Raw genomic sequence first — 14,615 nt, forward strand, 5'->3', positions numbered from 1 at the left:
TTGCTTACAAGGAGTATAGGGATAAAGATGGAACAGAGACCGAGGAAATGGCAAACCAATGAGTGGCTCAACTTGAGACCCACCCCATTGGCGAGAGCAAACTCCTGATACCATTAATGATACTCAGCTATGCTGGCAGACAGAAGCCTAGCATAACTGTCTTCTAAGAGGCTGCATCCAGAAGCTGATGGAAACAGATGCAGAGACCCACAGCTGAATAACAGGCTGAGCTCCAGATGTTTTGTGGAAGAGTGGGAAGAAGGACTGAGGGAACCAGAGGGGCCAAACATACCACAAGAAGACCTACAGTCAATTAACCTGGGCCCATGGAGATTTAGAGACTGAACCATCAACCAAAGAACATTCATGTGCTGGACCTAAGCCCCCTACACCTATGTAGAGGATGAGCAGCTTGGTCATCATGTGGGTCCCCTACAATGGGACAGGATACGTTTATTACTGTTTAAAGCTAGGCCTTACATGGGCACACACTAACTAGAGCATGTCTCCTTTTCCTTTTCAGCTCTGCTCCAATGTACCTGAGCTCCTCTTCCCTATAGAACCACGTGTGTAGCCACACTTCCTGTTGTGGGCTTTCCAGCTGCCAGTGAGAGCCACTCCTACAGACAGAAATCTAGACTGATACAATCTCATCCATCTCCTTTCCATAGCACTGTTCCTACCTGAACCTAAACTCCTGCTTACAATGAAAACTCATAAGCAGCCAACGAGCGCATTCAACTGTGGTATCTCCCTCTGTGCACAGAATGCAGGCATTGTCCTTCACACTTTATTACAATAACAGCCTATGTGTTTGCTAAAATAGTCCATTACTACCCCATCTGAACTAGATGTCAACAGTCTTTGTCAAAAACACTTTTAATGTATGGAAGCAGGAACATGTTACCTTAAATGCAGTGAGGCCAAAGGCAGATATTAAGTGAACCTAGCTAAACTCATTTCTTTTCTGCTTCAATACCACCTAAGTAGGCAACACAAAGATATTTCTGGCCTGATGTCACCATGCCAAACATTGCCTTCTAAAAACAATAAGCAAATCTTTATTAGTATCACTGAGACAGGATCCCCTTACTACTTTTTCCCAGATTGAATCAAAGAACAAGAAATTAGTTACTTTAAATATATATAGATAGATATTTATTTACATGTATGCATACATTTGACTGTGAATGTGTGTGTGCATGTGACTATGTGTGCGAGAGTGCATGTGTGCTTGTGTGTATGTGTATATGTGTGTGTGTGTGTGTGTGTGTGTGTGTGTGTGTTTGTGTGTGTAGAGAGGAGGACAGCATTCAGGAGTTGGTTCTCTCTTTCTATCACGTGGACCCTGGGGACTAAACTCAGGTCATCAAGCTTGGCGACACGCACGTGTAACCACTGAGCAATCTCAATACCTAATATTTATGATTAATTAATAATTTTTGAGAAAAGTTCATATTATGCTAGGTTAGAAAATTGCAATACTTAAACTACAAAAATGAGTCATATTTTGTCTGATGTAAACCAAAAATGTAAGTATATTTTATAAATATAAATGGTCTTATCAAACAATGTTATTACTATGAACTTTCTGTAGCAAATAAAGTAAGACTTCAAAATTATCATCCAACATTCTTCAGACACATCATTTAAGGAAAGAAAATAAAAGGAACAAATTTAATGAAAAGTGTAAAAAGTGTCATTTCCTAATAGCTAATTTCCACCAAATTGTTTCTAAAGTCCTTCTGAGACCACAAATGAGAAATTCTTCTGAAGCCCAAATGGCAACCAACCCCATTCCCATGTGAGAAAGAGACCAAAAGAATGCCTGGGTGTCAGTGGGGGGTGGCGCACAGGCATTTGCATCATCTTAACATCCACAGGCGGCTTGTGTGATGAGCACTCAAGCCTCTTAAGTCCAGTTTGCATTGGTTTCTTGAACAGCCCTTCCTGAGCATTAAAAACACTATTTACTCTACGCCAATGACCTAAGATCCTTCATGTCTGAGAACTACAGCTTCAGCAGCAGCTTTGGGGACAACATGCCACATGCCCCACAATTCACATCACTCAGGCACTGTAGTGATGAAGCCATGGTGTCTGTGACCACAGGACTCTTCCCTTAGCACAGCTAATTCATGCTCTACAGAATACAACAGCACAGGCCCATGCTGCTGAGGAGGAGGAGCAAGCATTCAAAGCCAGAGTAACATAGATTCCTTCTCCCCTTTTCACAGACATAAAGGATCAAGTTAAGACTCATCCACAAAGGGTTCTCAAACATCAATAAATGAAACAGGAAAAGCTGATGAATTACGATGATCCCTAGTTCATTTTCACTTTTACAAGTCGAGGACGCCATGAGACTGCAACACACTGGGTCATTCTGCAGCATGCGATGAGTTTCCTGATGCTAAGCTTTCCTAATGCATCTATGGCCTCTTCTCTATCGTCACTGAGCCTTCCCTCTCACTCATAATCATGACCATCTCAAGAAGCAGCATGTATAACTCTGTGGCTCTGTAATGAATCCTTATCTGTGTGACAGTGATGTACCATGTACAAAGTGGCTTTTCTGTGGATTTAAAGGTCCCTCACATTTCATCAGCTCTTTAAGAATGCACATGGTGCACATATATTCATGCAGATCAAATGTTCATACATGTAAAATAAAATAAATGAATCTTTTTCTTTCTTTCCTTTTAAGAATTAATCTTTGCCTCCTCCACCTAAGATAGAATACTTTAGGAACTGCAAGAGACAGAAAATTCATTATCACGGAATCATCCCGTATTAAGAACAGGAAACTAAAGTGTCAATCCATCAAATAACTGGCCCACAGTTAAGAAGCTGCTCGGTGGTAACAGTTTAGACACAACAGGTCCTTACATTCGAGGCCAGTCCTGGCAATTCATCACAGCTCTCCCTCCACAAGCCCCAACCCTGCAGTTTCCTCACCAAATGTGCAGTGCTCAGCTCACCTCCATCCTGCAAGCCTGACGCTCTACTAACTCAGTTTCTACATGTCTACACCACTCATGTTCTTCCTCTGTCTGCATCGTCCCCACAACTCACAAACTTCCTACTCACCTAATCACCCGGGAATGAAGAGGCAAAGAGGATAAGAAAGGAGTTGGGACTGACACTGCTTGTGCTATGGAACAGGTACTGTGTCACTTCACCTGTGACGAACGCTGTCTCCATTAGAACAAGGAAAAAATAAAGTAAGCCACTTTCTTTCTTTTGTTTGTGCATGTTTGTGCATGGGTGTGTGTTTCCTTTGTTGTTGTGGTGGTGGTGGTGGTGGTGGTGGTTTTGTTTTTTTCAAGACAGGGTTTCTCTGAATAACTTTGAGTGCCCTAGACTTGCTCTATAGATCAGGCCGTCCTTGAACTCACAGAGCTCTGCCCACCTCTGCCTCCCTGAGTGCTGGGATTCTTTTTTTAAATTTAATCACCTCACAACCTGATCCCTGCCCCATCCCTTCTCTCCTCCCAGCCCCATCCTCATGCCCCTCCCCCCATTACTCATCCTCTTCTCAGAGAAGGGCAGGCCCCCAATGGGTACCAACCCACCCTGGCACCTCAAGTTGCAGCAGGACTAAGTGCATCCTCTCCCACTAAAGCTTGACAAGGCAGGCCAGCTAGGGGAAATGGATCCAGAGGGCGACAATGAAGTCAGAGACAGGGCTCTAGGTCTCATTGTTAGGGGACCCACATATTGTACATCTGCTACATATGTGTAGAGAGTCTAGGTCCAGCCCATGTATCCTCTTTGGTTGGTGGTTCAGTCTCTGTGCCCCCATGGGCCCAGGGTAGTTTTACTCTGTAGGTCTACAAAAGGCAGAGGCAAAAACTAAACCCAAATCCGCCTTCAAAATTCATTCAGACGTTTTCTAGGGGTTGATAAGCAGGAACATTTGTCTCTATTTTGACACCTCTTACTGTTTTTAAACAGCAGTACAGCACGCACACTGCTGTGTGGCATGTTTGCTTACTATAGCTGAATTTGTAGCTTGATACCCTATGAGCATATACAGGGGGAGGAAATCCCCCTCAGGAACAGTCATACGGGAGGGGAATAAAGGGAAAATGGGAGGGAGAGAAGAATGGGAGGATACAAGGGATAGGATAACCATTGAGATGTAACAAGAATAAATTAATAAAAAATTTTAAAAAAAGGAAAAAAAAGAGTCTGAGGTAAATTTGATACATAAACTATTTAAGAAACTCACTTTTTCTTGATTAGTAAGATAATATCTAAATTTCCAAACAAGATCTTGTTCTTCATATGTGAGCTGCTTGGTTGGTGGATAACTCACAATAATCTAAAACAAAAGAAAAAGAACTAGATTTGCCAAGCATACACTTAATACATATTTCCATTTCATTTTTTCATTTGCTTGATATTTCTGTAACATAACTAGTACACAAGGGGGAAGAAGGCACCCAGAGCCAAATAAGGCAAAAATGAGCCAAGGCATCTATTCAAGAAACAAGTCATTAGGACATACAGGGAAGGAGGAGACAGCCAAGCTCCATATGAACACATGATTTCAGAGCTTATTACATTTGGCTAGATAGTAAGGAAGCCGAAGTACAATGTCCCTCATCATAACAGCAAAAGAAACAAAACGAATCTTCCTTTTGTCAAATCAAACACAATTGTGAGTGCTTGCTTACATGGGAGCCTTCTTAAGGAGCACTTCAGGCCTCATTTCTAAGAACACTAAACTGTGAAAATATTTACAATTTTCAAGTTATGTCTCCACAGAAAAAAATTACTAGGAGACCTGAAATGATTTAAAGAAAAAACATTCTGCAGACAACATGAAACTGTTGAAATCATGAAGTTACAAAGTTCATCTAACTTTGAAATAATGTGCAGTACTGGCTGCAAGACACGTCCACTGAGCTGTTTTTGCGGGGCCCTTAAGTTCTCTTACATTTAGCTGGTCTCGGGTGGCAGCGTTGGGTTTGAGATCGTGGTCAGATGGTCCACTTCTTAAACTCCGAGCAAGCTTGTGGTGTTTGCTCTCCACCAAGTTCTCCTGTAAATTATTTAGATATACAGAGAATGCAAACTCTACAAAGGGAAGCTTCGGCAGTCAGAAATGGCAACGTCCTTTCTTAAAGCCATTTTAAGATGTCTGCTGTGTGATTCTCGTGCCGTTTCAGTGCTGTGGACCCACTGCAAGACTGTGAGACTATGCACGAGTCAAGCTCCAGTAGTGGAACGCACACATACACACGTGGCACTCTGCTTCCTAGTGCTTCCACACTCCCGCTATCCTTCCATCCTATCAAGTTTCATCGAGTTCACACTAGTAGCTACCACACCAGCCACTCAAGACCTGTGATGTCACTGTACAAGCGAGCCAGTGAACCTGCTGCTTGAATGCACTCATCTGCTGCTGAACCATCAGCCATATTATTAATGCTATCTGTGGAGCCACTGAAATTTGCCTGTAGGTATGTAGATACAGAAAACATAAATTTAGGTTTTAGTTCATTAAAAACACATTGTTTGTAATTTTGTCTCTGGACTAATTTTTAATTCTGAGTCCATTGTCCTTGCCCCTAACACCTCTCTGCATAAGCCTATTGTCTGGTAGACATGGTGGCTATAACACTGTTATAAGAAAGTCCATCCAGAGAAAATGTTAATCCACTGATCTTACTTAGGCCCGCTCACCTTCTATATAACGACCTTTCTGTGACTGTGATGCTTAGTTTTGTCAATCTGACACAAGCGTGTGCCATCTGGAAACAGGAACCTCAGTTGAGAAAACCCCATCAGACTGGCCTGTAGTCAAGCCTGTGGGCCATTTTCTTAATTAACGATGGGTGTAGGAGGGCCCAGCACACTGTGTGTGGCGGGCAGGTGGTTCTGGATGGTGTAGGAAAGCAAGAGCATTCCCTCACGGTCTATACCTCAGTTACTGCTTCTAGCTCCTGTCTTCGCTTCTTGTGATACTGGACTGTAACCCAGAAGCCAAATAAATTATTTCTTCCCCAAGTTGCTATTGGTTCTGTGTTTCAAGCAAACTGGGACGGTGACTGGCCATGCCAACACTTTCTCAGCAGCTCCCTTCACCAGCAATTCACAACTTAACTAAGTAATTGCTCACTCTTGAATTAGTCAGACCTTTCTTTCAGGGTGTCAGTGCTTCCTATAAGTTGACATAGTTCCAAATAGCCGAAGTGCAGTATTACAAATGGTGTCTGCATAGCTGATATATGCATTACTATTTTAAAATACATTACATGGGTCTAAGTTGTGTTCATTCTAGAGAAGAAAGTGTTCTTAAAAGCTTTGTAAAACAGCTTACCATAGACATTTGGGGATCAGGAACTTTCACTAACTCAAAACTTGTTAAAATTGGAGATGATTCGTCACCATCCTAGAATATAGTGCAGGGTTTTAAAGAAGAAGAAAAAACACATTTTACCCAAATGATAAGTGGACATAATATTATAGAATGCTAATAAATTTAAATTCTACTTTTAAAACATCACTGTTTCAGTTATAAATTCTTGTCTTCTTTCAATTCCATATTTATTTTCTATCTCTACCACTAATATTTTAGAAAATAAATAGAAAAAATGTATTATAGTTATAAGGATATGAAGCCTAGAAATGTTTTACTTCTTATTGTTTGTGGCTATAATTTTGTAATTTTAGTTGATGTCAATGAATAAGAAAACACCCTGGTTTAACTTAAATCAGTCCAGGTTTCGTCACCATAACTTACTCAAAGACTCAAGTGTGGGTCACGTTTCTGGCCAGTCAAAGACAGCAGTAACAAGGCATCCCAAGGGACAACACAAGCCACCTCAAGGACAAGAATGCAGCATGAATGCAGAATTCTTGACACGTTAAAAATTAAAGCTGTCTTATCTTGTTGGTGTCACCAATCTTGAAGAATAAACTTTTGTTTTTAATCCAACTCAGCATAATAAGTATCTCTTCCAAATTACTGCAACAGGCTAGTATTGGTCAGTATTCATTCCCTTGTGACTCTGTGCCTAGAGGTCAGTGTGTTCTCAATTTTACATATACGCAACCAAGTCAGGCGGGGCTGAAGAAGCACCTCAACTCCACTTCAGTAATTGAGTCTTACAGGAAACAACGGATTCCCACAGCTGTTGTTAACAGGCTTGTTCTCGGTCACAGCACCAGAAAAGGCATTTATCAGCCCGACTGTGACAGGTAATCTTCACTAAGGCTATCTGTCACAGGAGACAGGTGACAAGGAAGTCTGTTTCCATTAGACTGTGAAGCTCTGGCCCAGCCATCCTTATACTAAGTGGAAATATGACAGGGTGGGCAGGCAAGCATTAATTCATGAGCAAGTACTAGAAGGAGTAACCTTTCAAAAATGCTGAAAATTCTTCTAATTTCTATTCTGTTATTATACCGTCAATTGCCTAAGCTGTTTTTAAAAAAAATCCCTCACAATGTTTGAATGTTTCACCCAGTTAGCAGGTTCTTCACACAGAAGCCCCATAGGAGCAGCAATGTGGCTTTAATAAATATGTATCATACAAAGTAATTTCAGAATATACTGGTAAACATTCTGAGCAATAACTTTTTCCCTTTGTTTGAGGCAGGTTTCACATTCACATCTTTCCTAGTCTTTCTCATATATAAAAAGCTATAATCTGCTAAATTATCCTAATCTTCCATCACAGTGAAAAGAAAAAAGTGATTAAGGGAACGTAAGAGCAATAATTGGAGAAGGATCACAAAGTATTGAAGAATTAACAATACAAACTCAAACTGTTTCTTATGAAAATCTTTCAAGTAACCATTTTCAAAGTGTATAAGCACAAAGTAACTGGGGCAGCATCTATAAACAACACTCACGTGCAAGTGTAATTTAAAGAGCTACTTCTAATGAACAAGTGACCCAAGTATAAACTTCACTGTGTGCTACAAGTATTCATCTCTGGAGTCATGCACAAGAACTCTGTTCTCACTTACTGATCTCAACACTATTTTCATAGTGATAAGAGAAACACTACTTATAAGGTTTCAAACTATACATACATGACAGTAAGTATACATTTATGTATATAAGTACACATGTAAGTATATGAGTATACATTTATCTATATAAGTATTTCTGTAACATTTAAAGGAAACTCCTTCAACATGAATTTAAGGCAAAGAATTTAAAATAGCTACATACTGAACAGTAGACTATTTCTTTCCATGAGAAAGTATGAACAATACCCAACTGTTATTCAGTCTAGTAAAAACATTGTCTCCAAATGTTGAATAAACTGTCAATGAAGCCTTTCATAAGCAGAGACACATAATTTCTTCAATGTCGTGCCAAGGAAATATGGATTTCCTACTTTATTGTGTGAATAGATAACTGTACATAATGTTATTACATTAATGTCATTTGTAACAATTTACAGAACAATTCATCAGAGAGCTTTAATCACTTGCATACTTATCTAATTTTGTAACTTGGAACTGCTTGAGCCAAATGGGCTGCAGCTATTTGTGTGCAGGGTCAGCTGCTACTGAAAACTGTTGGTTGCTCTCTTGCAACCAAATACTGTGTCTCAGTGGCGAGAGCCATCATGGATGTTAGAAAGCATAGAGTTCCAAGGAAAATACCTTTTCATAGTAAACAATACCATACTCCTTATCATCACACTTGACACAGCGAAACTCAACCATCAAGTACATGAAATTAGAGCTTCGTTTCTCACTCTGAAAAAGAAAAAATATATACATAAATGACCACTTCCAACCTGTTTGAATAAGGGTTCCACCACAACTCAACAGTATATGAATCAACCAACCCACTATTTACAATACAACCACATGCAACAGCCTAGACAGAATCACTGTTTTACTTATAAGGAATGTACTCAGCATGCCATCTCCAAACTTGATAAACTGTTGTTTTACTCAGCACCTTGGATTTTATGATGTTAAAACTTGAAAGTGTTTTGAGAACTATTTTATTTTACTTCAAAAATAAAGATGACAATTAATACTTGTAACAACTTCAGCAGTTTCACTTTTGAACTACATAACTAGCCCACTTCATAGATAGTAAATTTACAGAAAAATAATCTTGTTTTTGTTTTCTTAGGTTGTACCCAAAGAGGCTTGACTAATTTTTATAAGGTTCTCACAATTTCTGAATGTTCCTAAGATTACTCGTTATTAACAACTTTTATCAGGATGCCCTCCTCTGGCCTCTGCTCGCAGTGCACATGCATGGTGCACAGGCATGTAAGTATACACACACTAAGGTCACTTAAATTGTCCAGCTCCATAAACAACAGTCTACTGCCTGGCGACAAGCAAATCGGAAGAGCAACACAGCAAAGGTGGGAAGTGTGCCCAGTGCTGCATCTCTACACACAAAGCACTGACCTGGGAGAAAACATACATGTTTTGAATGAACAATTTTTCCACAGAACCATTATTAAAAGTGCAAAAGCTAACTCTCCTAGTGTTTGGGTTGAGAATGTAGGAATAATTTAGAAAAGATCTCAATTTTACAATCAATGTAAGTGTTACCCTCTACCACATTCATTTAAGACAAGAGCAATGACTCAACTTGTTCTCGATCATCTTCCTCCTGTCAGGGAAAACCCTACTAAGAACCCTTAGAGGTGTCATAAGAATTAAGTCATGTGACGTGTAGGCCACAGTGGTCACTATCAGCTGTACAGAGTCTTTTCCTCTCAGAATTTGATTCATAAAAATTGTTTCCATTCTCTAGATACACATTCTTATAGCAGACGTAGGCTATTCTTAAAACAAGGTTACAAAATACTACTAGCTTTAAGAAATATAACTTTGTAACACACTCACTGCCATCACCTTTAATTAGATATTTACAATGGCTCAATACACAAGGTGAAGAAAAAGTAAGCTGTGTGTAAGGGAGAGCTTACTGAGTGTATCACATCCAGGAGGTAGCAAATGAGACAGCTGAGCATAGGTGTGGGCTGGAGACGTATGTAGTGGCCTTGGAGCAGAGACAGAACAATGACAGGAACTTGAACAACATTAAGTGAGAGCACATGAGGCGCTGAATCCTCACATACAACAGGCAGCCCCTGCTAATGGCTCAAGTTACAGTAACATTTAAAAGGCCAAATTAGTTGCTTCTTAATATAAAACTCAGGGACTGAAGTAAGCCCACATCTGCCAGATAGTTGGCAATAAAGAATTAAAAAAAAAAATGTTAACCTAGTAAATCTACAGAATGTATCCTGATATAAAAAAGGAAACAACTCACCTCATTTATCATTTCTATCTCTCTAAATGTTAGTCTGTCCAACCAATCCACTTTCACCATGTGCCCTTGCCGATGAGCCTTGGTAAGCTGCAGGAAAGAACAGGGTTAGTCTCTGCATGGATCCAACAAGCAGGAAGATGGAGGATGGAAACTGATCACTCCACCCTGACTTGAAAATCAAGAATCTATAACACTACGAAATTCAAAGCATTTAGGCCACAGAGGGAAAACTGCATACTGACCTCATAGCATTGGTCACTGTCAACAATACATTAAAAATAAGTCTTATACTACTTAAGACAATATAATATACATTAGAAACAAGTGAGTTTTATGCTGTTTTGGGGGCCTACTCTCAAAATATCTCACCAAGTATATACAAATACTTCAAATTCTAAAGTGATCCAAAACTCCAAACACTTTGGGGTTTTAAAGATCTAAGCTGACAGAGGCTGAGCCTGTGATACCCACACAGGAAGCTCTTCTACACATCCAGTTCCACCCACACTGTTCTACACAGCCGTTCACACGGACAAACCACTCCTGTACATTTGAGTCTACACATCAGAACATGAGATTCCACAGGTGAAGCACTCCAACACTTCAGATTCCCACATACAAAGCACTAGTACATATCAAAACCACATACCATATCAGAACACGAAACTAGGCAAGAGACAAACCTTTTTCTAAATATGAAAATCACTTTTAAAAACACTTCTTAAAGCCAAGCCAGCAGACTTGTCATGGTTAGTGTGCAGGAACAGAACAAAGCCTGCCCTGAACGTTAGCTGCATGTTCTATAGTTCTTATGTGTTGACTAGCATAAATGAAATTATGATAAGAAAGATCCTCTAAGGGAAAATAAACCTTTCTCTATTCTTCCCATTTTTAATGTAACAAACATTCTAAAAAAAAAAAAAAAAGAATAGTTATACAAAGAAAGGCAATTCCTGGGGACCAGTAAATCATCACTCTAAGGTTTACGTATATACACACACGCATGTGTGCCTTTATCTTAGGAAAAACGATACAGGAGTTAAAATTTCTAACGTTGCTGATGTTTGAGTACATGCTAATCTTGATCTACTTTCATAAATTACATCATACTGGTTTTTTTTTTTTCTAATTCAGAGAGAAATTGCGATAAGCTGCCAGGTCCTCAGATTAGAATTTGCTTTTTCACTGACAGTATATATTTTAAACATCAGCTTAACCTATTTATAAAAACACTTTCTCAAAAAATTCATGAAATGAAGCAAAACTGAGTATCAAACCCTTCCATTGGCACCTCGCTTAGCTCATCAACTTCCTCCCCACTGTCCAAGCCGTGGCAGTATTCCCATCAAGAGTCCGATTGATTATCACCTCACTCAGAACCGAAAGCAGTAACCACCAGTATTTCTTCTCTTCCTTGACAACATCACAAATATGAGTTCACAGTTCCAGAAATAAACAAGTGATAACCTTCTGTAAAGTGTTTGAAGCTCAGGGGCTAGAGAGATAGCCTGGTGGTTAAGAACATTTGTAGCTATCACAGAGGACCAGGGCTCAGTTCCCAGCACCCACACAGTGACTGACATTTGTCTCTAACTCCAGTTCCAAGGGGCCCAATGTCCTCCTCTGCTGTCTGTCAGCACAGCCTACATGTGGTGCATTTACATACATGCATGCAAAACACTTACCCATATGTAATAAAACCTTTAAAAAGAAGTTTGAGGCCCACTGTAATGCAAAACAATCAACTTTCTTTGCATAGCAAACAGCACCATTTTCTTCCAAGAAAACAGATACAGAGATATTAGTAACGGCCACTCCTGTGTATAGCTGTACAATTCACAACAGCTAAGAGATGGATCCAGTGTAGCTGTCCAGCAAAGATGACCTGATAAAGAAAATGTAGTATGCACAAATACACACGGGAACATTACTCAGTGTAAAGAAGGAAATCACACTGCAAGAAAACCATGCAAGTGGAAGGAGATCATTATTCTACATGAAATATGATGAGATTCATATAAATACTGCATATTTTCTCATATGCTGAATCTAGATGTGAATTTGTGTGTATGTGTGCATGCATGTGTGTGCATGTGCGTGTGCGTGTGTGTGTGTGTGTGTGTGTGTGTGTGTGTGTGTGTAAAACATGAAGTTAGAAAGTACACTGAGAGTAGGAAGAGACCTAAAAAGGAGAGAGGACAAAGGAAGGATAACGACACAGGTGTGACAGGAAAGCCAACAGGACTACCAGGGACAAGGAAGGGGACCAGTAAATGAGAGGAGGGACGTCAGAGAGCGCGCAGAATAAGAATGGAGTGCAATGCAAGGTACAGAACCCCACCTTGAAACACCTGGCATTTCATGCTAGCTTACACAACTAATGAACAGAGGACCCCACTGAGCGCGTAGTCTAAGGACTCACACACAGCAAGGAGCAGACATTTTGTTAGTGCTGGTAGAACATCTGATAGACGTGTGAGCTAGACCAAAGACCAAGCACTGGGACTTATGGGAGAGTGTCACACCACAAGCTGTAGACCTGGTTCTAACACTGACAAATTCTTTTCAAACTCTGTCACATTTGAGCCCATGCAAGAAGTAAAAAAATATTATTTTCTATTTTCCATTTGTGGCCTAATATGCAGGTAGATGAAAAACATGACAGACAGTAGGTATAGTTCCATACCGTTACTAAAGGCAAAAAGATGTGTCTTTTTGTTTCTTTCCTTTACAGAGCATATAAACTCTTACTGACTTCTATTACTTTGCTCATACAAACAAACAAAAAAAATATGTACTATAACTTTTCATACTGTCTACTGTAAAAGCCAGTTTGGAACGATAAAGTGAGCCTCTCAACCATTTTCCACCTGCTAGCCTTTGTTACTCCCTCTGTTGGTAGACTTATTATTATGTCATTTCAGCTCCTCTAATTTCAGTTATTTACAAACACTAGTTCTGTGTTGATGAGCCAACAGTTGGTCCCTGCAATGATTTGCTATGAGGAAAGAACTGCCAACGCAAGTTGTTTCTTGATGTGGAAAGTGAAATGAGGTTTCCAGCGGATACACTGGGCGCTTCCTGCTGCAATCTGTACCAGTTGTGTTTAAGCACTGCTAATACATGGCACTCCTTACACAGGCTAGGCCTTGGTTTTTTCCTTAGCTGCACATCAAATATGACGTTCTCAGTCTTTTGAACAGCCATCACAGAAGCAATACTAAATCTGGTAAAGTCACCACAAAGGCCAAGTGTAAAGTACCTCTCAGACCTCAATTGTGGAAGATGTTCGCTCAGTGATGGAACTCGCACACTCTACAATGCTGCAATCAGAAACAGTGAGGACTGTCTGTGAGCTTCAACAGAGAAGAGTAATGATGAATTTCACACGTGAATGGAAAATCAAGCGTAATTTACATATATTACGATGACTATTCAATAGCTGCCTAGATCACATCTTGATATTTAAAGGAATTCTAGCTACTTCTCAGCTTAACTTAGTTACAGAAGTTCTGCAAAACTAAATAGTTGCCACTGAAAATGTCCTCCAGGCATTTACCCTATTTACCTATGAGTTAAAGCATGTGAAGTCAGTGGCTTACAGCATTCACGTCATTATTTCCCATGATCTGAAGAAGCTACCCTCTTGAGAGGCATGTGGCTGCATGTGGATCACCCAGAACAGCTTCACTGAAGGTTGCACACCAAGGTGGGAATGGTGGGCTGGGTGGAAAACTTTTCTAAATAATTCATCCGAATTCAATATACTCTAGCAAAGAAATCCCTTTTAGAACTTCAAGCCATACTGGCTTTAATTTTAGGTAGGGCTCAAAGCACATGAAGTAACAATTTTTAATAAGGAAAGGCTAATTAACATTCAAATGCATTAAACTTACATGCCTATAATCCTTGTGCACACTGAAAGCAGCTGCTCAGAGCCCCTGCTACTTCATCTCCTGTTGGTGCAGATGGCAGCGTATCTAAACAAGAGTGTCCTGCAGTCTACAGCAGCTTCCCGTTACCTCCAACTTCTACCAAAGCAGAGGATCAAAAATGGACTTCTTTCAACACAGGTGAGTGTAGAAAACTTGTATGTGTACTGGGATAAACCGTCCTTTTATTCTTAGCCTGAAATGTCAGTGCCCTACATCTTTCCAATATAAGATAAGTACTGTCTGCTTCACAACGGAAAGCCCACAACCCATCACTGTAGTTAGGTGGTCCTCTGACTCCACCATGCCCGCTGCCCTTGGCGCTATAGTAGATAAACCTGCTTCCCTTCCATTCTGGTCTAAAGTGCTAATTTCTTCACCATCTTGCCAAATCCTCCATCAAA

At 40.0% G+C, this 14,615-nt stretch overlaps 1 protein-coding gene across 1 annotated transcript in view; it reads right to left on the reverse strand.

The window, feature by feature from the left end:
- Positions 1–14,615, reverse strand: part of PIK3C3 (phosphatidylinositol 3-kinase catalytic subunit type 3) — an 83,900-nt gene that overhangs the window by 50,597 nt on the left and 18,688 nt on the right. Inside the window, exons 5-9 of the mRNA XM_084780870.1 lie at positions 10,280–10,366; positions 8,635–8,730; positions 6,332–6,403; positions 4,946–5,050; positions 4,235–4,327 (exon numbers count right to left, since the gene is read on the reverse strand). Of these exons, the coding sequence (XP_084636996.1) occupies positions 4,235–4,327; positions 4,946–5,050; positions 6,332–6,403; positions 8,635–8,730; positions 10,280–10,366 (453 nt within the window). The remainder of the gene's footprint in view (positions 1–4,234; positions 4,328–4,945; positions 5,051–6,331; positions 6,404–8,634; positions 8,731–10,279; positions 10,367–14,615) is intronic.

Source organism: Acomys minous, assembly GCF_964271855.1.
Source record: "Acomys minous genome assembly, chromosome: 4".
Lineage (NCBI taxonomy): Eukaryota > Metazoa > Chordata > Mammalia > Rodentia > Muridae > Acomys > Acomys minous.